Here is a 24,712-nt window from a genome sequence, read left to right as displayed (position 1 = left end):
AGAAAAAAGCTATCAACTGACTTCCAATATGGCCAGCATGAAAAACAAATCAAACCAGACAAAGAAATAAGCTCCCAATTTTGAACTGCAGCTTCAAGCTCTACGCGTTTCGGGGACTATCCCCTTCTTCAGGAGCAAAAATATCTGCAAGTATAGATATATATACAATTAGAGGACATCTCACATATCATTAAAAGTTTGGACAAACTAAACACATTAAATAAAGAGAATACATTAAATAATTATGTACACATAAATCGAACCACAATTCTACATAGCATACACAAGTGGTTGTATATTCACAGTGGTACAACTGGTATGGCTCCAAATGTAAATCTCAAAATGCATTAAAACCTAAAACACTTATTCGTATGTACCTCACAGTGGGAATGTTGTCAAAGAAAATAGAGTCTCTGTCTGTGCATCTGTCTGTGCACGACGTACACAGAACCAGGATCCCTGCGAATACTCCTGCCGTCCTCAACAAGTGAAATGTGATTGCCGAACTCTGGAATACCAAAGTATATCTATCAGCTCCAATTACACGTAATTAAATCACCAAACCTTAATGACTAAACAACTAGTTCAAAAAACACCTATTACTCATTGGCAACTAATCTGTGCAGCTCAACGATCACCAAAATCCACAACCTTGTGCCACCGCCTCATCTTTGTGCCAACACATCAACTTAACACAGAAAGTTAAAAAGCCCAAATCCTCAAAGAAAACCCAAAATTTAAATTGTGCAACTCTTCCAACATATATTATTTACCTAAGGCAAATCAATAGCCAATCCAATCCAAATTCAGGACTTCCAGTACTCCGCATCCAATCTAAAGCATCCTGCTGATTATAGATATGTATAATGCAACTAAAAAACAAACACAAAATATACCATTTACAAACTAACACCACCTTTCCAATACAAACATAAATAAATATAAACACATCCACACAGCTTAAACTTACTTCCAGAAGTGCACCTCTTCACCTCAGATTCAACGGCTCCTCTCCAATTTACACGTAACAGATCCCAACCCACAACACACTTCCTGGCTCATTTTATACTGTTTCCTGGTAGTCACATGATAAAGTCACGTGACCCGCCGGCACTGAATACTAAAAGAATGCACAAAACTCCCTGCAACCTGCCAAATACACAGCTAATGCTAACTAAGCACACAGGTACTGAGTGAGTAAATCAAACAAAATAAAAAAGACACCAAAGATAAATGTGTGTGTAGTTAAAAAGGAGATAGACATAGAAGAAAGACTGCATTTTTGAAAAAATAAAAAAATAATAAATAAGTGCCTTAAAACTATTGCTGTCCATCAACCATACTTAACTACGCGGCAAATTCAGAAATAACCAAGTAAACTAGTTATGTACTAAAGATAAATGTGTATGTATTTAAAAAGAAGATAGACATAGAAGAAAGACTACATTTTTGAAAAAATTGAAAAAATAATGAATAAGTGCCTTAAAACAATTGCTGTCCATCAACCATACCTAACTACGCAGCAAGTTCAGAAATAACCAAGTAAACTAGTTATGTACTAATTACCCAAACCCAATAACTACTATTCCATACACCTCTAATGGAACAACCAGTATGTAACACCCGGAAAACACAAATCCCTCCATGTGACCTCAAACTCATATCAATTTATGCATTATGAACTACGCGGCAAATTCAGAAATAACCAAGTAACCTAGTTATGTACTCATTACACAAATCCAATAACTACTCTTCCATACACCTCTAATGGAACAACCAGTATGTAACACCCGGAAAACACAAATCACTCCATGTGACCTCAAACACATATGAATTTATGCATTATGAACGACTTAAACCATTCACCAACCATACCTCGACACCTACACAAAACAATTCAAAGAGAACTCTTCATTGAGCCCTCTTGGAGATAAAGTCCCCAAGAGGTCAATCCAAAACATCTCTCTCTGAGCTAATATTCTCAAAAAGTCACCTCCTCTGGGTGGTTTCTTCACCACTTCCAAAACATTAAACCTCAATTGTGCAATAGTATGTCTAGACATATTAAAATGCCTAGCAACTGAAGATTTCTCATTTTTACACCGTATTTGAGATTTATGTTCAGTCCATCTTTCACGTGCGGATCTGGCTGTCTGTCCAATATACATTAATCCACACGGGCACTTAATGCTGTAAATCACCCCTGTGGATCTACATTTGGCAAAATCTCTAAGAGTGATTTTTTTGCCCGTCTGCGGGTGCAGAATGTATTCTCCTTTAGCCACATTGTTACAATGACTACACGACAAACAAGGAAATGTTCCCTTTTTTTTAGTCACCAATGTCATCTGAATTTCCTTCGGGCCTCTTTCGGCTCTCACAACCCTATCTCTCAGGTTCCTACCTCTTCTATACACCAACATTGGTGAAGATGGAAACAATCCCAGAAGTATAGGATCATGATGGAGAATCGACCAGTGTTTATGTATGATTCTTTTAACATGCCAACTTTGTCGAGAGAATTTGGAAATATGCAAAATTGCATCAGACTCCTTCTTCACCTTAGGTGTAAGCAATTGCTCCCTTGTAATCGGGAGCGCTCTGTTCTGGGCCTCATTCAAAAGTTTTACTGGATACCCTCTTTCAGAGAATTTTTTAGAGAGCGACTCACATTCAACTTTAAATTCATCAGTATCCATAACAATTCTCTTAATTCGCAATATCTGACTATATGGCAGACTAGCAATCATTGGCTTTGGATGAAAACTCGCAAAATGCAATAAATTATTAACATCAGTTGGTTTATGAAAGAGTGATGTTTTGACCTGATTATTAACAATTTCTAACTGAACGTCCAAAAAGTGTAACTTGGGGTCACCAATTTCCAAAGTAAATTTTATCCGTGAATGAACAGTATTTAAATACTCAAGAAACACTTTGAGTTCACCTTTGGAGCCACACCACACACCAAAAATGTCATCGATGTACCTTTTCCAAACAATTATCTTACTGGACCATTCAACATTGTATAGTACAAATTGTTTTTCAAACCAGTACATGTAGATATTAGCATATGCAGGGGCCATCGCTGACCCCATTGATGTTCCAGAAATTTGTGCAAAATATGAGTCTTGGTACCTAAAGTAACTATTGTGTAAAATAATCGTAATCAACTCAATCACCAACTGTGGATCACATTCTACATTCACAGACTGTAATAGTAACCACTCTACTGCTTCAATTCCCTCCTGGTGGGGAATCGAGGTGTACAGGCTACATACATCCATAGAAAACAAAATACATTCTGAGGATAGACAAACAATTTCATTTATGTTCAATAAAAAATCAGTTGTATCCCTTAAGTAGGTAGGTATCAACTTCACCAAGGGTTGTAAGATCTTATCAACATATTTAGACAGTGGATCTAAAATACTGTCTGTTCCTGCTACTATGGGTCTCAAGGGAGGATGCGTTGTGTTTTTGTGTATCTTTGGAAGACCATATAGTACTGGTATGATTGGATGTTTATTGAGGAGAAAAGACCTTGTTTTAATCGAGATCCACTCATTATCCAAAGCTCTGTTCACACAGGCTTCAATCACTGATTTAATCTGTATAGTAGGATCACGATCCAATCGCAGATACGTGGAATTGTCATTAAGCATCATTTGACATTGGGTGTGATAGAAAGCAGAGTCCATGACTACTACTGCCCCACCCTTATCTGCTGGTTTTATCGTTAGATCTAAATCTTTAGCCAAGGCCTCAATATCTTTAAGTTGAGACTCTTTCAAATATACATATACACCTCAAGCAGGAGCAAAATAGCAGCCAGGCTCAACAGTGGCACCCTAACTACAGGCCTCACCCCAGACCCCATCTCTCCAACCCAGTCTCCCTAGAACAACACCCACAGATGCTTTCAAACCTGCACCGCTGGTCATGAACTTGCAGCCTCGCGCCGCTCACATGACCGCTATTTATTTAGAGAAGGGGAACTAATGATACTTTGCAGTCCTCACAGGTCTACTGCAGAATGCTGCATGTCCTTGGTCATTTTACCCTCTGATGCCATCTGCTACTGCACTTGCTTTCTCCAACTTGTGGGTCATCGCCTGCTGCAGATTCTTTGGTGCCTTATTGCTCCTCTTGAAGGTGGTGGGCTTCGAGCCCAACTCAGATTGTGTGGAGGGAAAATGAAACCAACACGGGGGCTCGCCATTGCGCTTCATCGACAGGCATTTTTACGACTGCCTTTTTTACGATGACACTATTACGAAAAAGTCAATGAAATTTCGGGGGGGGGGGTAAAGGGCAGATAAGGGTTTCCAGGGGGTCGGGAATAGTTGAAAATAGGTGAGGGATGGAGGGTTGGGGGGACCCCCCCAAAAAAGTTGATGATTATTTCGTAACAGTGTCATCGTAAAAAACGACATAGAACTGATGTGGTCACGTGCTGAGACGCCATTCATCTGCTCTCTGGCATCCATTGCATTATTATCCCAACATCAGCCTCCATCTTGTTAGCAGGGATTAGGAGAGTCCTGCTCCTACAAACGTACCCCAACATGCACTATTACTTCTTCTCCTGCTGTGTTGCCTTTAGACCGAATTATGAGTCCCCAGGGGCTCTGGATTGATCGGAGATGTATCTATGTAATTATTTATCCAGGACACTAAGGATGTCTGTGCAAAATCAATTCATATTGCTGCCACTAGATGGTAGCAAAGGAACATCATTAGCAAGAAGAACCAGCACACCAGATTTGGCATGCGGAGCGACATAGTCATCTTTCAAGAGCACACTGGAGGGACACGTGTGGAACCTTTCTCTCTCACTCTCTGAGAGACAACAGCAGAGAGAGATAGACAGAGAGAGGTTGGAGAAGCAGCAATTTCACCTCCTTTCTCAGGGGCACACAACAAGTGTTTGTAGCAATACGTTTACCCTTCAGAATGCCTTTTCAGGCAGGGCTCCCTTGGACATGCACATACTCCAGCGTTATGAAGCCGGCCTCTGTGTACATGTTTCCCCGGATCAGGTGTTGAGGGGATGTGGGTGCTTGTTGAATGTATGATTGGCTTCGATGAAAGGAATTTGAACATAGATAAAGCGGTGCCCACAGTGGTCCATCCTGCCCTTTTGCCGCCCCCTCCCACGCGCCCTTTGTTTTGTCCTGTGAAGTTTTTGGTCCTTTCTTTTAGACTTAAGGATAGCTCTGCAGGTTGTGTCGATGGAGTTTACCTTTAAAACGGCTTATTGGGGTATTGTTGAAACATTTTGTGATTCTATTTATGTGTAGAACATGTTTCGGGTATACATGTTTCCATTTCATGTATAATTTGAATGAAAAGCAACATGTAAAAAAGAGACCATGTGTCTCATTGCGGGTTCGACAGTCCGGCGGGTTGCCGCCGAACTCGTGACACTGTTCTGCTGCCTGATATCCCGGTGCCACCAAAGTCCCGGCGGCCCGGGATATCAAGTGGCGGAAAGTGTAAGTCCCCATTCCCGCCGGACCTGCCGGGAGCAACAGCTCCTTCAGGCATACTTGTAGTCTGCAGTCTGGAAAAGGTGCAGGTACGCTGCTACCGACCCCCTTTTATTTCCAGACCCCCAGGCTTGTAATGAGGCCCCATGTTTCAGCTCACAGTCCGTTTCCATAGAAGCTCAAAGCAGAGTGCCGACTTTTGGTTTTCCTGGGGGGAGGAGGGGCTCTCGGCAGCCCTCACCAGATAATCAGTGCGTTTGGAGAGGGAGAGTCAAAGCCCAGAGTGGGGAGTCAGTGCAGCAACGGTACCGAACAGATCAAAGGCGGCGTGCAGCACAACATCTGCTGCCGCCCCCCTAGTGCCATTTGTATTGTATGACTGAACCTGCTGCCTGTTCTTAGACCATTATTTTAGCCTGATTTGAGCAATACTGCTTTTAGTATCTTAGACCTTAGTTTGTAAACATTGGTCCTCATTACGAGTTTGGAGGTAGCCATGCCGTTTTTACCTGCATGGCTACCCCCAAACTCGGGTCCGGGTTCCGCAAAATGGGAATTACCGGGCCATTCCAACCTTTGCGGGCCCGGTAATTCCCATTCACGGGACCCAGAACCGGTACATCCACATTCCCATTTGAGCCCCCATAGGGCTCAATGTGAATGGGGAGTATGGTAACAACGGACCTGTTCGTAACGGGACCGTTGCTATCATCCTGTTCTGCTAGCTGGTCTAACCAGGCGTGAATACCAGTGTGGGAGACCCCCCCACCCCCCGTAGCCCCTGCTGCCCTTGTTCACTGTAATGCCACCGAATGGGGTACTTGTTCCAAAATCTTCGACTGCATGACATTTTCATGCAGCCGAAATTCAAACAAATCTCCCATTAGTTTTTTTTCTACGATCTAATATACGAATTCTGGCAATCTGGGCTTTCAGCAACTGGTAAAGTTAGCCACGCACACAAAGGGTAATACCCTAGATTGGGCAGCTGTACACACTGTTAAAGCGACAGATTTGTTGGTCTCGCCCTGTGCGTGGTCGGTGCACTTCTTTGTCCATTTCACAGTAGCCGGTGAAAAGACTATAAGGATCAAAGCTAGGAAAAAGACTAGTACAACCTCCAGGAATTTGAAACAATGTACTCCCCCCCAGCTTTGGAGCCCTGGCTACTGCCTATGGTTAATAGGATTAATGCACTTGAGTCGGCCGACGATATTCTTAACGTTTATGTGCAGGAAGCCACCAATACCCTGGCACCCCTCAGAACCAAATATGTTGCAGTGAGAAAAGGCAGGGCTTGGTTTTCCCCAGATCTTCAAAAACTCAAAGCTCAGAAAAGAAAGTGTTTTTTTTTATTTTTTATTATTGTATTTATCCAGTTTTCTGGATTTTAACAAATGCTCGGTTTTGTTTTGATCAGACGATAACTTATGCTGACACCCCTTGTGAGCACTGCGCTAAGGCGTCCTGTAGGATTTTTGCTGCTGCAATAGACCAGTTTGTCTTCTGGCCGCTGATTAGACGGACCCACCATGTTTCCTCTTCGCTCAAAGAAAGTGTTTTTATGCTTGGAGATCCTCGCAAAACACCTATGATAAGGCGCTCTATAAGGAGGTAGCTAAGGCGTGTAAATTGGCAGGTACAGCAGCTAAAAAAGTGTGTTTGATGGCAGGATTGACAATGCACATTCTGGATCCAAAGACCCTTTTAAGATTCTGAGGGAATGGGAAGATCCATGTAAAAAATAAATCTGTTACCCCTATTAAAGACGTTGGCTGGTGCACGTCGATCCAGGAAGCTGTGCTAGGGACGCTTGACCGGAGAAAAAAGGAACACCGAACTCAATAGTTCAGTGGTCTGGATGGGTCAGAAAAAAAGATTGCAAGACCACCAGTTTCATTTTAAACCTTTGTTGTAATCCAAACAGGCAGTGATTATTGGTTAACTCAAGCCGACCAGGTGTAAAGGGGGTGCATCCCCTGCAATTATAATAAAGCTGTGTGCTCCTATTCTTATTGGTACTTTCTGTACATTTGTGAATGCTTCTTTCGCAGAAAATCATCTGCCCGCAGTTCTTAAGAATGCTTGGTTCACCCCTCAACTAAAAAAGCCAGGATGATGTCCAACTACACCAACAAACTGTACGCCTATTACTAATACGCTGTTTTCTTTTTAAATATTTAGATCGGGTGGCATACAGTCAGCATACCTGAATGAACATGTGACTTTAAAGAAATGGCAATCAGGTTTTAGGCAAGGGCATGGCACGGAAACGGCATTGCTCGACTTGAAATCAAGATTACTATAAACTATGGATAAGGGGCAAACTCTTTTGCTTATGCTGTTGGACCTGTCCGCAGCTTTTGATCTGGTTGACCACACATTGTTGGTCAACAGTTTAGAAGAAGTAGCTTCTTTTTCTGACAATGCCGGACTCTGGATTAGGTCATTTCTGAGCATTCGATGGTTCAGAGTCTGCAGCAAGGAGGCAGAGGCCCAACCAGGACGCCTTGATTATGGCGGCCCACAGGAGCCATGTCTATCTCCCTCACTATTTCATATATTTACAGACCCCTTTTTTAATCTTGTGGAAGAGAATAAGGTTGGCTTCACCAAGTACGCTGACGACACTCGATGTGCCGTCCACTATCTGGTAATCATGCTGAGGATGAAAGAACCGTCAAGAAAGCTTACAAACGTATTCAGACATGGATGGTGGAAATGGGTTGGCTCTCAATAAAGAAAAAACAGAGCTGCTGGTGATTGGCACTGAGAACAAAATACAGAGACAGCGCACGGATTATATGCACTTTTTAGTGGCAGGTTGTAGTATTGAAACACAAAAGGTAGTGTATTTGGTCTATTTGGATCCGAATCTGATCATGCAGACTCAAGTTAGCGGCTTAGTTTCTTCTACGGTTTGTTATATTAAAGTTGTTGGTGCAATTACGCCCTTACATCTCGCGAGTGAAATGTGAGACGTTGTGTAGGGTCGTTGTGGGTTCTAAAATTGATTAATGCAGTAGCCTACTGGTGGGTATAGCCAAATCAGACTACACAAGACTGCAAATCATACAAAACCGTATGGTTGGGGTTATTACCGGCCTCAATAGGAGAGATCATGTCTCTGATGCTAGACGTAGTCTGCATTCGCTGCCAATTGAAGCAGGTTCACACTTCCACTTGCTACTGATGACCCACAAGTGCCTGATTGGCGCTAGCCCTTTGTGTTACAGAGAAGTATAGCTTCACAAATCTTGTGTCAGGAACCTTGGGTCCAACAATACCAACCAGCTTGAAACACTGACTTGTGAGCTGACTCAGGTCATAAAAGGCGCACTTATTCTGGCCACACCAAAGGCATGTAATACTCCGCCTCCAGACCTGAGAGCCTTGACATCGACTGCAATGTTTAGAAAGAAGATGAAGACCCTATTGGTCAGATAATGCATTTGGTTCTACTGTTTGAGGACTGTGACGTCTCTGGTACCCGCTGCCCCGGATCTGAGTGTTGTATTATGTTTGTCTGGTCTATCCTTAGTATGTTCTTTCTACCTGTTACTTCTTTTTTGTCTGTGCCCTTAAGCCTCAGGGTCACTGGTGCGCCTTACAAATTGATTAAAGTCAAGCAAAGTAAACTACTAAGTAAATCTCACAGCAGGCACCATCTGCCACCACGCAGGCATCCCCACTGCCCTTTGCGGCAAATCGACAAATCATGTGACTCGCAGAGATCCGTTTGAAAGGTTTTGTTAGTAGAATTAGGATGGGGTTGGGATAAACAACTACGATACATAGAGTTATATCTACAACTAAAAAGGCTGTTCCTATCTTGCAAACAACTAAGTAAAAAGATAACAGGATGGGCTAAACCGTAAGTGCTTTGGAACTTACTCCACTAAGGTTGCAGACCTTCACTGGGGTCAGATGTATCCACTCTGTCCGGGGCCAATTCATGCCACGCAGGTTCCACATTTCTTCCTGTCTGAGTAGCAGTGATATAGGGGGAATATTTCTATGGAAACTCAGGGTTGGTCTGCAACAGAAAAGGATCAACAACCTGTCACAATACCTGGAACTCAACAACCTAGAAATTAATAAAGCGAAGACCAGACCAAATGGACTGCCAACGGCGTCCTTCTAGAAAAAGTTGAGGTTTTCAAATACTTGGGAGTGATGCTAAGCAGCACCGCTTCGGAACAGCCCATGCTAGATGCTCTTTTTGCAAGAAAAGAGCATTGACATCCCAAGCGAAGGCCATTGACAAAAAGTATGGACGATACTCATTGATCCCAGTGATCAACTTCTTCAAGGCCAAAGAAACACCAAGTATGATCTATGGTTCTGACGCTATGCCGCTATTACCAGGATCCCTCTGGGCAAAAATCGAGAGCTATTTTTGGAGAAACTGTCTTGGTCTGTCCCAAACTATACCTATGACTCTGATTAGAAGAGAAATATGCCTTCCATCACTGGCGGCAATGGTCACAAGAAACACACTGATGCTCTATAGAAAAGTCATTACAGAACCAATAACGCAGATCATGAACATCATCAAGGCGGGAATAGCAAGCAGCAAGAACATCATCAAGGCGGGAATAGCAAGCAGCAAGAACATCATCAAGGCGGGAATAGCAAGCAGCAAGAACATCATCAAGGCGGGAATAGCAAGCAGCAAGAACATCATCAAGGCGGGAATAGCAAGCAGCAAGAACATCATCAACACGGGAATAGCAAGCAGCAAGAACATCATCATGACTGAATGGGCCTCAACAAGCAAATACATTTCCAGATTGGCGTTAAATCAGCTGAATTACTGACAAAATTGGTTACTGTTACTGCCACTTGGTCCCGGGGGTTTACCACGAGATTACGAGTGGTGGTTGGGCCGCGTAAGTCCCCATTTGCAAAGTCCATAAGACCCCATGGGGATTTTGGTGGAATTCCACAGATGTTTGGCGTTAAAGTGGAGGATTAACCTTCAGCATGATGCTGGAGGTAAATCCTACACTTCAATGCCAAATTCAGGATTTTACGGTGCGGTAAAAATGTCAGAAATTCCATTACTGCAAAGAAAAGTGTCTGTAACTTAATTACCACCACCTTTTCACCTTTCTACCACACTGCCAAACCCGGAATGAGGCCCTTATTGCCCAGCTCACATCTTGGTTCAAATCACAGTCACAGGGATCTAACTTGCAGGTCGCGTTTTGGCTCAAATTATAGTTACAGGGATATAGAGGCGCCAGCTTGCTATTTGTAATCCAAGGCTCACTTCTTCCTGCTTTCCTGGACATGGTGCTCAAGTCTTCCTTCAGCGATATAGTGCTCCTCTCACCTTGGGATATGGTGCCTGTTCACTCATGGATCTGGTGGCCAGCTCACTTTTCCATGGATATACTGCTCATCTCACCTTGGGATATGGTGCCCAGCTCACTCAGGGATCTGGTGGCCAGCTCACTTTCCATGGATATACTGCTCATCTCACCTTGGGATATGGTGCACAGTTCACTCAGGGATCTGGTGGCCAGCTCAACGAGGGATCTGGTGACAAGCTCTCTGTCCATGGATATAGTGCTCATCTCACTTTGGGATATTGTGCTTAGCTCACTCAGAGATCTAGTACCCAGCTCACTCAGGGATCTGGTGGCAAGCTCACTCAGGGATCTGGTGGCAAGCTCACTCGGGGATCAGATGGCCAGCTCACAGTCCATGGATATACTGCTCATCTCACTTTGGTATATTTTGCTTAGCTCACTCAGAGATCTAGTACCCAGCTCACTCAGGGATCTGGTGGCAAGCTCACTCAGGGATCTGGTGACAAGCTCACTGTACATGAATATAGTGCTCATCTCACTGTGGGATATGGTGTCCTGCTCACTCGGGGATCGGGTGCCCAGCTCATTGATCAGCAGTTCCAGCTTTGGCAGGGTTCATAGTCTGTCCAGTCTCCCAGGGACCTCTGCAGTATGAGGGTAAGGAGGATTAGGTATGTAGGTTCTCCAGGGTCCTCATCTTTGCAAGCTTCCCAGAGTTACAAAACCCTCTCTGGCCTCGTAGCCTTCTCCTGTTTCTCAGCGTTTCTGCACCGCTGCTCTGACCGCTCCCGTGCTTCTACTTCCTTCCACATCAGGAGTCTGTCCCCAGATGATGGACAAATGTCAAGAGGACACTACGACAGAGATTCTTCCCCACTATTAAAGAAAATACCAATAATGTGTGTTTCATACAGTATGTAATGCTCAATTCCTCCCACTTCTAAGGGCTGTGATAACCAGTGTTATTACTACATAGTTGATGTAGTAGTAATCAGTATATTGACCTTGGAAGGATGAATGGCCCTGCTGGGGGATTCAAAAGTGCAGAGTTCAGGCTGGACCCATGTCAGAGGTGAGCTCTTAACTTGTGAGCTATCCACCTGTTTGGCGGAAAGGTGTTTTTAGGTCATGAAAGGAAGCACAACAATAGGCTTATATAAATGGGAGTGATTTACTGAGTACAGTGTGTCACCACGCTCGCAGTTACTCTGTAGCAGCTCATTTCTTGCGCCTCTGCCTTCCTTATACCTTGGGTTCCTTGCCTCTGTTCTGCTGTTACACATTTCTGCTTTCTATTTCCTCCGTTTTTTTTTTCCGATATCCTTGACTATAGCTGCGGCTATCTATCTCCTGTTTTGGCAATTTACCTGAGATATAGCTGTCTATTTTTGAGACGGGGACACCCCCTTCTCCATCAAATATTTAAAAACTAGTACATGGAATAACCACAATCCACAAAAAGGCTTTTTTTAAATGCTTCGTGCCCAAGTTGTTTCGGACCTGGCCTGAATCCATCCAGCGGTTTGGGCTGTGCGGTCTGGTACAAATTGATCTTGTTTGTCTATGCGAAAATGAATGGGATGTAGGCCGCAACTTTTTTCTTTTTTTTTCTTCTCAATAACATTTTTTTATTTTTAACACATGTTTACGAAACTTTGCAGTCTGGACTACGCATCCCTAACCAACTTTAAGATTTCAGCCAAATGCGTCACATAAGTCAAAAGTTATTAACAATAACCCGGGTAGTATGACTCAGTGGCAACTAACTCATTTTTAAAGCAAGACGACGCAGAGCAACATAGGTTTGAATCCCAGGTCCGTGCTTAGAAACTTCTTTGGTATTAAGTGTGTTATAAAAGACCAATTATAATTCATTATAATGATAACAATAGAATTTTTGAAGGTTCCTATGGGAGGCTGACTCACCTTAACTACCGCCGCCCTATAATATATGAAGGATAGTCCATTTGAATCAAGTCACACACTCCACAACGCCACCTAGTAGCCATTGCTGGAAGTTCACCTCCAGTTCTGAGCCACATCAGCAAGGCATTGTGCATAAGCAAATGAGCTCAAATGCAAACCTTTTCTCCAGGAAATTGTCTTTCTCTTTGAGGGCAGTGCTACTTTATTCGTAGCTTAATCAACCCAAGACATATATTTTGGAAGGCTGTCAGGACAACTACATACCTGGTTTCCCAGCCTGATTTGCATAGGGTCTTTCCCCTTTTGTAATGGCTTGGCAGACAAAGAACGATGGTCTGGAGGGTTTCCCAGAGCGATGACAGAGGTTCAGATTAATTCTAAACCTTTCAGCCATCACCTCTTTTGTTTTGCTTAAGTCATCCGGAGTGGGGCGGGTATGCCCAGATGTGGGTCCCATGCCTGCTAGGCATAGATACCCAAGCTACTCCTCACTGAGGATGCCCTATGAGGCCAAACTTGTCTGGGGGTGCAGAAAGTATGTGACCAAGCTGTTTGGGCTGGACTGCCCCTTTTGGGGTGGGACCAAGCATGATTTGCATAGTGTCTTTCCACTTCCTGAAATGGCTTGGCAGGGAAAGAACGATGGTCTGGAGGGTTGCCCAGAGCGATGAGGGAGGTTCAGATTCATTCTAAGCCTTCCAGCCATCACCTTTTTTATTTTGGGTAAATTATGCACCATTTAATCCAGCAGGCTGCGCTTTGCATCTCCTCATCCCGCCTACAGGAAACTCGTGGCAGCGAGCAGAGGAGGGCGGGAACAGAAACAACGTGAAGGAGGTTACTCAAGTCAGACGAGTATTGTGCAGATTCACGTACATAACCGCAAGCATAAGAGACGCCTGCTGTTAGGAGCTGGAAAGTTAGAACCGCACAACCGTGAGGGGGAGCGCAAAGGAAGAAAGAGGAGTGGCAGTTCTGAGATTATGTGCCCCTTAATAGAGAATTTGGGGGCCTCCCTCATTTTTATTCCACCTTGTTATGCACATGTTGAAAACAAACATTGGCAGAGCCAATAATTTGGGCTTCGTTAAAAAGGGCTCTTTGTGCCATTCAGGTTGGGTCCTTCGATCACAGAAATAGAGAGCGGGGGTGGGGATGCAGCCTATGCGGCCAAAGGTACATCACCACCGGGCGGCGTATCCTCCATGCACCCCCACAGCCCTCCCCACCTCCCTGGTGCCCTTTAGGGTGCGCTGTCTGTTGCTTACCACATCTCCGATACCTATGACAGTATCTTAAAGCACCACCCAGGACCCAAAACAAATGCTGGGATCCAAATAGAAATTGTATAATTGGTTATTTATAACGTGCTTAATACCCAGAGGTTTCTAAGCGCAGACCCAGGGATCGAACATGTGTTGCTTCGCAGCGGTTTACTTCCAAGGCAAGCGCGTTGCCCCTGAGCTATCTTCCCACCGAAACAAATGATGAACGCGAAGTAAATACTCATTTCAGTCTGTTTATTGGCATGGCAAGTTGACACTGCAATAATGTTATAATGAAAACTCAATTTACAATCATAGAAAAACGAATTGAACAAACATGAAATATTCGCAGGATGTATCCCGTATAATGCTAAAGCTGTAATAGGGCATGTTTCAGGGAATCGTGAATGTGAACTCAGATTACAGGGCAGAAAGCTAGCTCTGCATGCTGTGCCGTGGTGGCAATGCGACTGGTGTTATGGATAAAGCCTCCGTGAAAACCTAAGGGAGTGAGAGACGGAAACAGAGAAAGATATAGCGCCGCGTTACAAGTTTGGTGGAATCTCGGCTGTGAATCCGCCGAGATACCCCCAAACGGATTTACTGTTACCGCCACTTGGTCCGGCGGAATTACTGCTGGATTGCAAGTGGCGGTATGGTGGCGTTATTCCCCATTTATGGAGTCCATATGACTTCATGGGGATTTTGGCAGAATTACCATCAGCGTCAATTCCGCCGGCGGTAATTCTTCCAAAATTTCAATTTTATGGCAGTAAGGTGGCAGCATTACCTCCACCATTTTACTGGAGGTCTTTTCTCCACCTTAGCTTCGAAATCATAGTTCAGCGGTGCAGTAATGCAGCGCATTACCACCGTTTTTAGTGGCACCGCCAAACTCATAATGAGGCCCATAGAAACCACAAGTGGCCTTCCGTTTTTCTCACTGGCTGCCTCTGAAGTCAGTTGGGCGCACCCTGCTGGTGGCAGTCAAGTACTGCTTTTCCCTAAAGCGAAAGAGGGAAAAAAGAGAGGGAGTGTAAGAGAGAAATAGTGGAAGAGGGACAGAAATAAAGAGTGGGGGAGGATAAAAGAGGGAGCGCACAATAGATGTGAGAGAGAAACGCCGAGAGGAAAGGGAGAAGATTATGAGGCGTGAAAGGAAGGGGTAGCAACTATCGATTGTCACTAACAGACATTTCCCCTCGCCCCCAGCCTGAATATGAGCAAGTGACGGAGTGAGGCAAGGGAGCCCGAGCATCCCCAGGTGGAAACTGTACATACATTCAGCTCTGAACATAGCAACAATCGCTCAACCTCCTGTGCTACCTTTGCAGCCGACTAGATCATCTGGATGTCAGCTGCCAGTCAGTGAGAGCTGTGTCTCCTCGACAGCCTTGATCTTAACAAGCTTTGCTACTATGGGATGGAGTCCACACTGAGAAGACAACTTAAAGGCTTTGATTAGGATGTCAAGTGTTAAGTTGGCCTAGTGGGATTTCTGCGCGAATCATATGCACTTTTCTCCACCTGGCAGTTTCCAGCCCTTTATTATTCTATTGTCCCACAGTTTCATGGTCCCGCCAGGCTACGCCAAATGATGTCCCGCACCTGAACTGCGCAGGCTTGTCCTTTGGTTGAGCCTGCACATGACCTCTACTAAGTACTGTCGGCCCAGTGTTGGGCCTTCCGAAGAATCTGGCAATCGTGTGGTACTTCGGCAAACTCGAGACTGCCCAACACACCCTGCAGGAAGGAATAGAGATGCTTGGCCCTTTGTTATACCACCATACAATAGGACTCCTTCTGGCTTTACTGCCTGCCTGAACTCAGGGCACACAACTAAGCACACAGCCTTATTTAATCTCTGGAAGACCAGACTCGGGTTAGGCAAAGTTGGAAAAGGTCCTGAGTTTAGAAGTAGTTTCTGATGATCGCTGCTGTGCTTGCTTACTGGTAAAGCTTGATCATGTGCTCTAACATTGTATGTCTCGACAGTATTCATTATGTCTATGCATCAGTTTTAAAAGTTGATGTTTCTATGCACATGTTTTGAACAATGGATAACCTAGAATTGCTTGATAACAATATTGAAATGATACAAATAAGCAAATATTGTGATACTTCAATGAATGATTGTAGGTATTGAAGTATTGATCAATTATGTATAACTGAATATGTTTTGAAAGGCATCTCAGTGTGTTGATGCCCCTGCTGCCGAAATCTCTATGTAAGCTGCAGGTCACAAATGTGTACCCTGGATGAGCCGGCGAAGCATTTGATCCTCCTGACGCGTATAAAATGAGTAACGTTGAGATGGCCCATGCCCTCCTGGCTGGGAGGGGCAAGCGGCATGCAGTGCTGCTAGATGGCTTAAGACCTAGTGGCTTGGAAAGAGTTAAACTCATACTTAGTGCATGGGTATCAGCTTCCAGAGTTCCCCTGGTGAGGGCTGCGGCCCAGTCCTAAAGCAGAACCTTTGACTGAGACAGAAGGGGCATCACAGCAAAGGCCCCCTTTGCTGTAAGGGTAAAGCTTGTGGGGGGATAAAATGGGTGCCTGGGGAATATAATTCATCTAATTTTAGTCTGGACATGAATATGCCCTCTGGTAGTTTGGAGAGAGGGAAACAAAGGACTAATGCACTAAAAGTGCAGTATATTTAACCTAAAGGTGGCAAACATATGTTATGCTATGTTGTAAAGCGTTTGTACTATGTAGAAACAAAGCTTACATTCAGTATACTTGTAAAGTACAGATACTTTTATTTTCCCATTATAAACAAAGGGATGCATTTAGCAGATGCCAATTGGATGGGGGCTCAGAACCAGAACTGGCTGATCCTATCACAGTTTGCATCAGCCATGTGGAGATTTCTTTCATTTCTCTAGTGAGTTATGCATGTGTCATAACATCACTCACTCGTAGTCATTGTTTGTTGCAGTCATGCGCCTTGCTGTCAAGCATGGTGTGAATACAATTTTAATTCCTACAAAAAAGTCCACTTAGCATACACTTAGCTACTGAAACGACTTGTAGGTTTCATTTTAAGAAAATGGTTTTACTTTTGTAACTGAGTCTTGTTTTTAGAGATGTTCAAATACTGTCTTGGCAAAAAACAACAAATGGGGCCTCATTACGAGGTTGCCGGGAATACTGGCAGACCAGTGCCGTTAACGGTATTTCCGTTTTCTGGTATCCCACCAGAATTACCAGCAGGATAACGACACATTTTTTATAAGCCCAGATTATTTTCCACTTGCATGCCTCCACTTGAGCACCAGCAAAGAGACAGAGAAAGAGTGAGAACAGAAGAGTGAGAAAGAAGGAAATGTCGAGAGGTGACGATAGAAGGAGGGTGAGAGGGTAAAGGAGAAGGCGAGTAGCAGAGAGTGGTAGCAGGGAAAGGCAGAGAGGGAAGAGAAAGGGAGAAAGAGAGAGGTGGGGAAGTAGAGCGAGAGGAAGAGTGAGCCAGGGAATGCCAGACAAAGCAGTAGAGAGAGGGAGACAGACCTAGAGAGAGGGAGAGAGAGGAGAGAGAGGGAACAGAGGGAGAGGGGGGATGGCGAGAGGATAGAGTTAAAGTTTTGTGAAAAGCTATCCCTCTTTGCAGCAAAGGTTTTGTTGGGTATATTAAACAATACAAACGTTGTATGGCCAGCGGCAGACAGGAGGCGCAGTTTGTAATGTACGTCCAATGAATTGAAATGCATAAGTCAGATACCCGAGGTCATTCTTACATTCCTGTTTTCACATACGTCACTGGAGGAGAGTGACCGGCTGTTGCTCTCTGCAGTGACCTCACCTTGGCCCTGTCCTGGTGCTTCACTCCTGCCTTCGGGTTTAGCGTGTTTCTGATCACTGGCCTCACTTTCCCCGCCTGCTGCTTCCCCCTTCTGGCACCGGATAGAGGGACAGCGCCTCGTTGACCACCACCGCTGCACAAACATACAGCGCCCCACTTGCCACTGCCACCCTCCCTGCCACTGTTGCCCCACCTGGCGCCCTCTGCCACCGAGCATTTGCTTTTCTGGCTCCATTCCTCGATCGACATGAACCGCTCCTTGTGAACACACCATTCTTCTGGTCATTCCCAGAATTCTTCGTTCCCGCGCGGGAGGCCGTGTCTTCTCATTTGCGGCGGCTAAATTGTGGAATGAGCTGGCGGCGGCCTGGAGAGGAATGGAAAATCGCTTCCTCTTTCGGTGGGCTTTGAAAACGTTTCTCTTTTAGTGTGCCATTTTGAGTTATGATCTCGGAATCCTCGCGCCAAGATGCACTTTGGGGTGATCGCTTCAGCGCGCGCGTTAGAAATGGCAATAACATAACCAGTGCTTTAAGTGGGGTAAGAAATTGAGGGGGGGCCCTCGTTTGGGGGCGTGGCCTAAAAGTGCACAAATCATAGTAAGTTGCGCAAACAAATATATAAATGTATGTGAGCATTTATATGTTTGTATGCGTACTACTATGGTGTGTGTACTTTTCAAGCCATATTTTATAATATAGCAATGTTACATATTTCTATGTTTATAAAAGGTGGTTTGAAAAGTGCACAAACCATAGTAAGTTATGCACACTTGTGTGCTTACCTTACTATGGTTTGTGTACGTTTCAAGCCACCTTTTATAAACATAGATATTTGTAACATGTTTCTATGTTTCTAAAAGATGGCTTGACACGTAAACAATTCAAGGCATGACGGACAAAACAAACCGCAAGGTGGCTTTAGCCGGTCAAGTGGCACAGCGAGTAGAGCGCCCGCTTTGACACCCGTGCAGAGCCTGTTAACGCAGGTTCGAATCCCGGCGGGGCCAAACTCAGCCTTTCATCCTTCCGAGGTCGATAAATGAGCACCACACACCGTGGGTAATAATAAGCAGCGCTCAGATACCTGAGGGTTTGTAGCGCTATATAAAAGCCTAATTATTATTATTATTATTATTTATAAAAGATGCCTTGAATTGTGCACGTTTCAAGCCGTCTTTTATAAACATAGAAATATTTCTACCTTTATAAAAGATGGCTTGAAACGTACACAGTTCAAGGCATCTTTTATAAAGCTTTGCCGACGGAGAAAGGCACCTCGGGCTCTGTGATCTATCTGCTATCACTGAGCCCGAGGTGTCTTTCACCCTCTGCGAACCCGCGGGCTCCATGATTTAATCTGCATATTAGATCACGGAGCCCGCGGGGGTCAGTTACCTGGGGAGGGAAAACAAAGGGACAGTAACTTCCTCTGATGACCCTGATGAGGGGTCATCAGAGGGAGTTACACTAACTGACAGAAGTGCCGCCAGCCTGAGCGTAGCTGTGGCTGGCTGGCACTTCTGTCAGCTTGGCCAACATAATGACGGGCGCATCTCCCGTCGCGGCTGCGGCCGCGGCGGGATAATGCATCCCGCAATGTTGTGTGGGACGGGGGGCCCCGGCTGGGCCCCGGCTCGGCCCCACTTTCTGGAGACTGCCGGGGCCCGGCCCCAGCAGGCCCCGGCCCACTTAAAGCACTGAACATAACCACTTACATTAAATGAGTATGGACGAACCCACTCATTTAATAGATAGGGGCTAAAACAGGGATGGAAATGCAGTGCAGTTAGCAGTCCCTTCAATTGGCATTTTGTTTTCCAGGTACTGTTCAACCTGTAACTAGAGCCTAAATAGACTTATTTGGCGCATCTCACCGCTTGCGCCAAAAAATCTAGCAGCCTGATTCGTAAGGGGCATATGAATCCGTGCACCCTAGATGCCCTCATTCGATTCCTGGTTTCCCCCATTTGCGCATTTGTGCAAATCAGGGGGCATTTTTGCACATTTTTGCAATTGTAATTGGTTATTTATAACGTAATTGGTTATTTATAACGTGCGTAATACCCAGAGGTTTCTAAGCGCGGAACCGGCCCCGGGGATCGAACCTGTGTTGCTCTGCATCGTCTTGCTTTCAAGGCAAGCACGCTATACTACTGAGAAAGCACATCCCAAGCTCACAAACAAAATAAGCTTTTAAATACTCAGAAATGAGGGTCCGCCGCCTGCACCTCTTGGGTACAGGTTCAGGGGGAGGCGCTAACCATGGCAGGGTAATTTCTGACCCTGTCATTCTTTCTTGAAGTGTGACATCCGCGGGTTAAACCATGGCTGTCACACCTGCATTTCCACCCCCAAACGGGATTCAAATGCTTTCCTCCCACCCCCCGGAGCATTTCACAGCGACTGGCCCTTTAAGTACACCTGGGTGGCGCTTTAGCTCCAAATGGGGTATAAAGGATGTGTTATGGGTATATGAAATGTGGCATGCAGCAGACAGCACACCCTGGGGGGCACTGAGACGTTGGCTAGGGCTGGGGGAGCGCGTGTATTATATGTTTCCCAGCTTCTATTTCTGTGCACTGGGAGGAAGCCTGAATGGCAGATGGAGCCCTCTTCAGCAAAACCCATGTTGTTGGCTTTGACAATGCTTGTTTTGAACATGTGCATAAACAAGAGGGAATAAAAAATAGGGAGGTACCCAAAATCCTATTAAAGGGGCCAGGTCTGTGAAATGTGATCCCAGCAAACACGTGGCTACTGGGAGCCTGTCATACATTAGTGTTGGGCGCGCGCTCCAGACTCGCATCTTTGCGCCACTGTCCAGCTCCTCCTGAAATGAGAATAGGGTACCTTGTGCATTTCTTGGGGTGGCGGAAATGAAGCTACCTCATTCTCTTGGCCCCTTTCATTTGCCCTACTTTTTGTGAATCTGGCTCGAAAGAATGAGAAAAGGCAGGTTAGCGCGCTCGCTGAGATCCTGCGAAGATATCACGGTGCAACAAATCGTTATAAAAAAAGCGTTAGTATTTTTATTTAAAACGTCTGAAACAAACCTTGCCTTGGTATTTAAAAAAGCACATACTTAATAAGCAAGTCTATTATTGGCAGATATACGAGAAGTTGCAAATGAAAGATAAATATGACACACTTTCAGCACAATGTGTTCTGTAACTACTAAGAAGTCAGAAGTAAATCCTTGGTATATTTTAGACATGTGTTCCTGATGAAGCGATTTGGCTGAAACATGTCGTGTAGATATTTAATGTATTAAAATCACTCTAAAGCACACTTACTTTAACAAATCGAAAAGGAATGCCTTTCAACTGAATGTTGATATATTGTTTGGAAGTATAACGCCAATAAACACTTATTGATTATGTAGTTGTATCTCAAATAAAATGTTTTAAATGATTATTACTAGGAGAATTCTGTCCCCTAGAATGCACCAGTGTACAGGACAATTGCATGTACTGCAACATGTTTTTTTCATTTTGTAATATGTTTTTGCCGCTGAACCCCAAAAATTTAACAACATTTCTGTTACTGCTAATTTTGTAGCTCTCGGTTTCTGTGATGCATGTGGCATGGTCAGTGATGTCATGAGTACCCCATGTTGTAGTTTGCGACTTCTTCAGTGGCGATTCATGCATCGCTCTGGTCATATTGTAACTGTCGACTCGTGGTGGGATCGTACAATACCTACAGAAGGATTCCCTGCTCAAGATCACTCGTAGCGATGCTCCAGTCTCTATGCTGTGGAGGGATTGCAACACTGCTCTCAATCAGAAATTGCAGCGCCATGGCTGCCTCCTGCGATAAACTCCCAGTTTCAGATCATGTCTTCGAAGGCCACCAAACTAACTTTAGTTGTGAAACTTTCTTCAGTTATGATTTCTTCTTAATGGCAAGACAATGTCTAAGGACCTGTTCTCTTGCTCTGTTTTAGACATAACCATTCGGTAACCAAACAGTTCCATCTCTTGCTTGCAAATCCCCTGCAGCCTCACCACTTTGGAGAAGTTGAGCTGTTGTCGCCAGTGTTGGGCAATCTTCACGGAGTCTCCCGTTAAAGGTAAGAACCTGCGGTCCTTTGGCGTCTCACCGTGGGTGATGTTGTAGATAAAGGATTCAAGCTTGGGAGACATTTGAAGGCCTACGTAACTGTACCAGTCTTTAATATGGCCTACCGGGTCCATCACCAGGTCTTCGTAGAGCACCATCACGTAGCGATCCTTTAGGAAACTGGGAGGGTCTTGTATTGAAGTCTTATAGATCCTCACTTGGGCTGCACAAATCTCCTGCATCACCTTGAATACATCAACGGCTTTATTTTGCGTTCTCGTGATTGTACCATCATCACGATTCAAGCCTTCGAAGTTTTCTCGTGACAAGAGCACACCTCTAGGGTCTCGCACCAAGTGGATGATCTTAATATTTAGCAGTGGGTCGTTCAAAAGTGGATACAAAACCTCCAGGTCCAGGAGGCGGACTGACTTCACGACAACGTGGCTGTAGGTCTTGCAGGTGTCCTCCAGCTCTTTAAAGGGTATCTTGCCACATTTCTGGAAGCACGTCCGGCGGTCAATGATGTCTGACCTATTGTAGGCACTGCAGGCAGGTTGGGAGCAAAGGGCCCGGCTGTCGTGCCACATAAATAGATCTGTGATGTACTTGTATCTTTTCATGTACGGTTTAAAGTTGGACATGTCACAGGAGAAGATGGATCTGAGCAGGTCCCTCACCGGCATGTGGAGATGTCCGAAAGCCTCATGGGGCATGCTAGCCCACACATGCCACATGGGCTCTATCAGGTAGAAGATGTGAGGATTCTGGTTGAAGAGCTGTCCTACAAAGGAGGAGCCTGACCTCCAAGAGGTGAGGATGAGAACGTGTGTTTTGGAAGGTTCGACAGAGTAGCCTTCATTTGAGATTTTGCATGGCTGCCTGCTGAAGTACCACACCATCGTAAGACAAGCCACGATGAGAGGGCCCATCCTAGGGAACGAGGTTCTTCGGACCATTGTTCCTGGAGCCTGAAGAGAGGGAAGTAATATTGTACGTTACTTTGGATCAGCTAACGTCCAGATGGTCAAGAATCTCATTACATTTGTTCAAAGTTCATTTTTCCATCTATTTATTCATGCTATCTTTTATTTTATACTTTAAGAGAGAATTCGAAGAATTGGGGATAAAACAGAACACTTTTGCAAAATCGTTGACTATCGCCTTCCAGATTTTCATAGGATTGACTTGTTTACGCATCGGTTTCAGAATCACCATCAATTCACCAAATATACAGATATCACTTTTGAAAAGTGGCAGATCACAGACATATTTAGAAGACAACCGGAGCAATTGGTTACCATGGCTTTTCTGATCCATTTCACCAAAGTAGACTGTGGTGAAACTGATCCGTTTGCTTAGGTGGGGAGCTCTGCTCCAAATGCGCTGAGCAGACCCTCCAGGATATTGCGGCAGGAAATGTACAATGTTGCGGCATGAATACAAATTGCTTTTATTGCAGCATTTTTGCGGCACATATTTTGACTGGAGGCTGTGCGACTGGCACAATGCAGGCAAGCGGCTGCAAGGCAACATTTTACATTTCCTGCCGCAATATCCTCGAGAGACTGGCTAAGGTCTGAGAAAAGCATTCGCTGTCCGGCACCACATCGAAAGCCTATCGTTGATTGATATAAATGAATCTATTCCAGATTACTTCAAAAAGTTGCTGAAGACAGGAGATCTCCACCTGGGGCTTTCTGGGTAATCCGGTAGTCTCCTTGTAATTTTGTAGAGTTGGAAAGTCAATGTTTCAAATATCAAAACAATCTACATTGCCTACACCTTCCAACAGTTGCCAGAAAATTATTTATTCTATTATTTTCTTTTTATCTCTGTATTTCGCCTCCGACCACCCATTTGTTGTAATATCGAGTATACACGGCAGTCATTCGGCTTTTCATTTTTGTCTGTACATTAAATGGCTTTTTGCACAAAGCATCCATCATGGTATTAGCATACTTGTTTGTTTTATTTTGATCGAATGATCCATTTGGCCGAATTTGGCCAGTAACATTTGATTGAAAAAAATACAACAATTAGGCTAATACATACCGAACATGGGGAGCGGGGGTAGTGGGGTGTCCCCCGTTCCCTATGATCGGTATGTATTAGCCTTGGGAAGTCTCAGGAGTGTCCTCCGCTTCCTCAATATTGCAGGCGGGGGACCGAAAAAAAAAGAAGAAAAAGGGACCCTGCGGTGTTGGATGCCACCTGCGTTAGAGAGACAGATCTAACGCTGCAGGGCTGAAGTGGACCAGGCAGCAGGCAAACAGGTAAGTGGGGAAGGTGGATGGGGGGGTGGTGTGAGTGGGTTTGATCCTCTGCGGGCTGTTTTTTTTCGAACAGTTTGCCGCGATCAATTCTCAGACGAACAAACACCACCAAACCTCCATCATCAGGCACTAAAAAAAGAACAAACAAAAAAGACAGGAAATGTAATTGGGATAATGGAAGAGTGTCCACTGAGTTTGCAATTAATCAGTCAATTGTGTGCACATGTGGCTAGTCTTGGTGGGGTCTTATATCTGTGTGTGTATTGAAATTGCAAAGAAATTAACTTCTTTTCTTTTCATTCTCAGTTTCAGATTCACTCGACCGGTGATCCTATTCCTTCATCTTTAATTCCAGCTGTCTATCCTACTCTCCTCCCCTACCGTGCGGCTTCTTGAAAACTCTTCCCTTTCCTAGTCTAATTTTCTATCCTCCTTCAAGCATGCTTCAATCTTCCCTATTTTGAAAATGCCTATGCTTGATATTTTTCTTCCACTCATCTTTCATCCTATTTCATTTCTTCCCTATTTCTCTAAACTGCTGGAGCGCATTGTTCACTCTCAGGTCTCTT

General features: G+C 44.6%; 1 protein-coding gene across 1 annotated transcript; it reads right to left on the bottom strand.

Annotated features, from left to right (window-relative positions):
- Window positions 1-20,836: 20,836 nt before the first annotated feature.
- Window positions 20,837-22,827, bottom strand: LOC138520672 (carbohydrate sulfotransferase 5-like). The gene has a single exon (XM_069632950.1). The coding sequence runs from the start codon at window positions 22,824-22,826 to the stop codon at window positions 21,687-21,689; it is 1,140 nt and encodes a 379-aa protein (XP_069489051.1). The 5' UTR covers window position 22,827; the 3' UTR covers window positions 20,837-21,686.
- Window positions 22,828-24,712: the final 1,885 nt, after the last annotated feature.

Source organism: Ambystoma mexicanum, chromosome 13 (genome assembly GCF_040938575.1).
Source record: "Ambystoma mexicanum isolate Mex_15411 chromosome 13, UKY_AmexF1_1, whole genome shotgun sequence".
In the NCBI taxonomy this organism is placed as follows: domain Eukaryota; kingdom Metazoa; phylum Chordata; class Amphibia; order Caudata; family Ambystomatidae; genus Ambystoma; species Ambystoma mexicanum.
This window is presented reverse-complemented; position numbering and strand designations above follow the sequence as displayed.

Excerpts from the sequence above, each read along its gene's own strand:
- LOC138520672 (XM_069632950.1), bottom strand. The coding sequence starts at position 22,826 with ATGGTCCGAAGAACCTCGTTCCCTAGGATGGGCCCTCTCATCGTGGCT.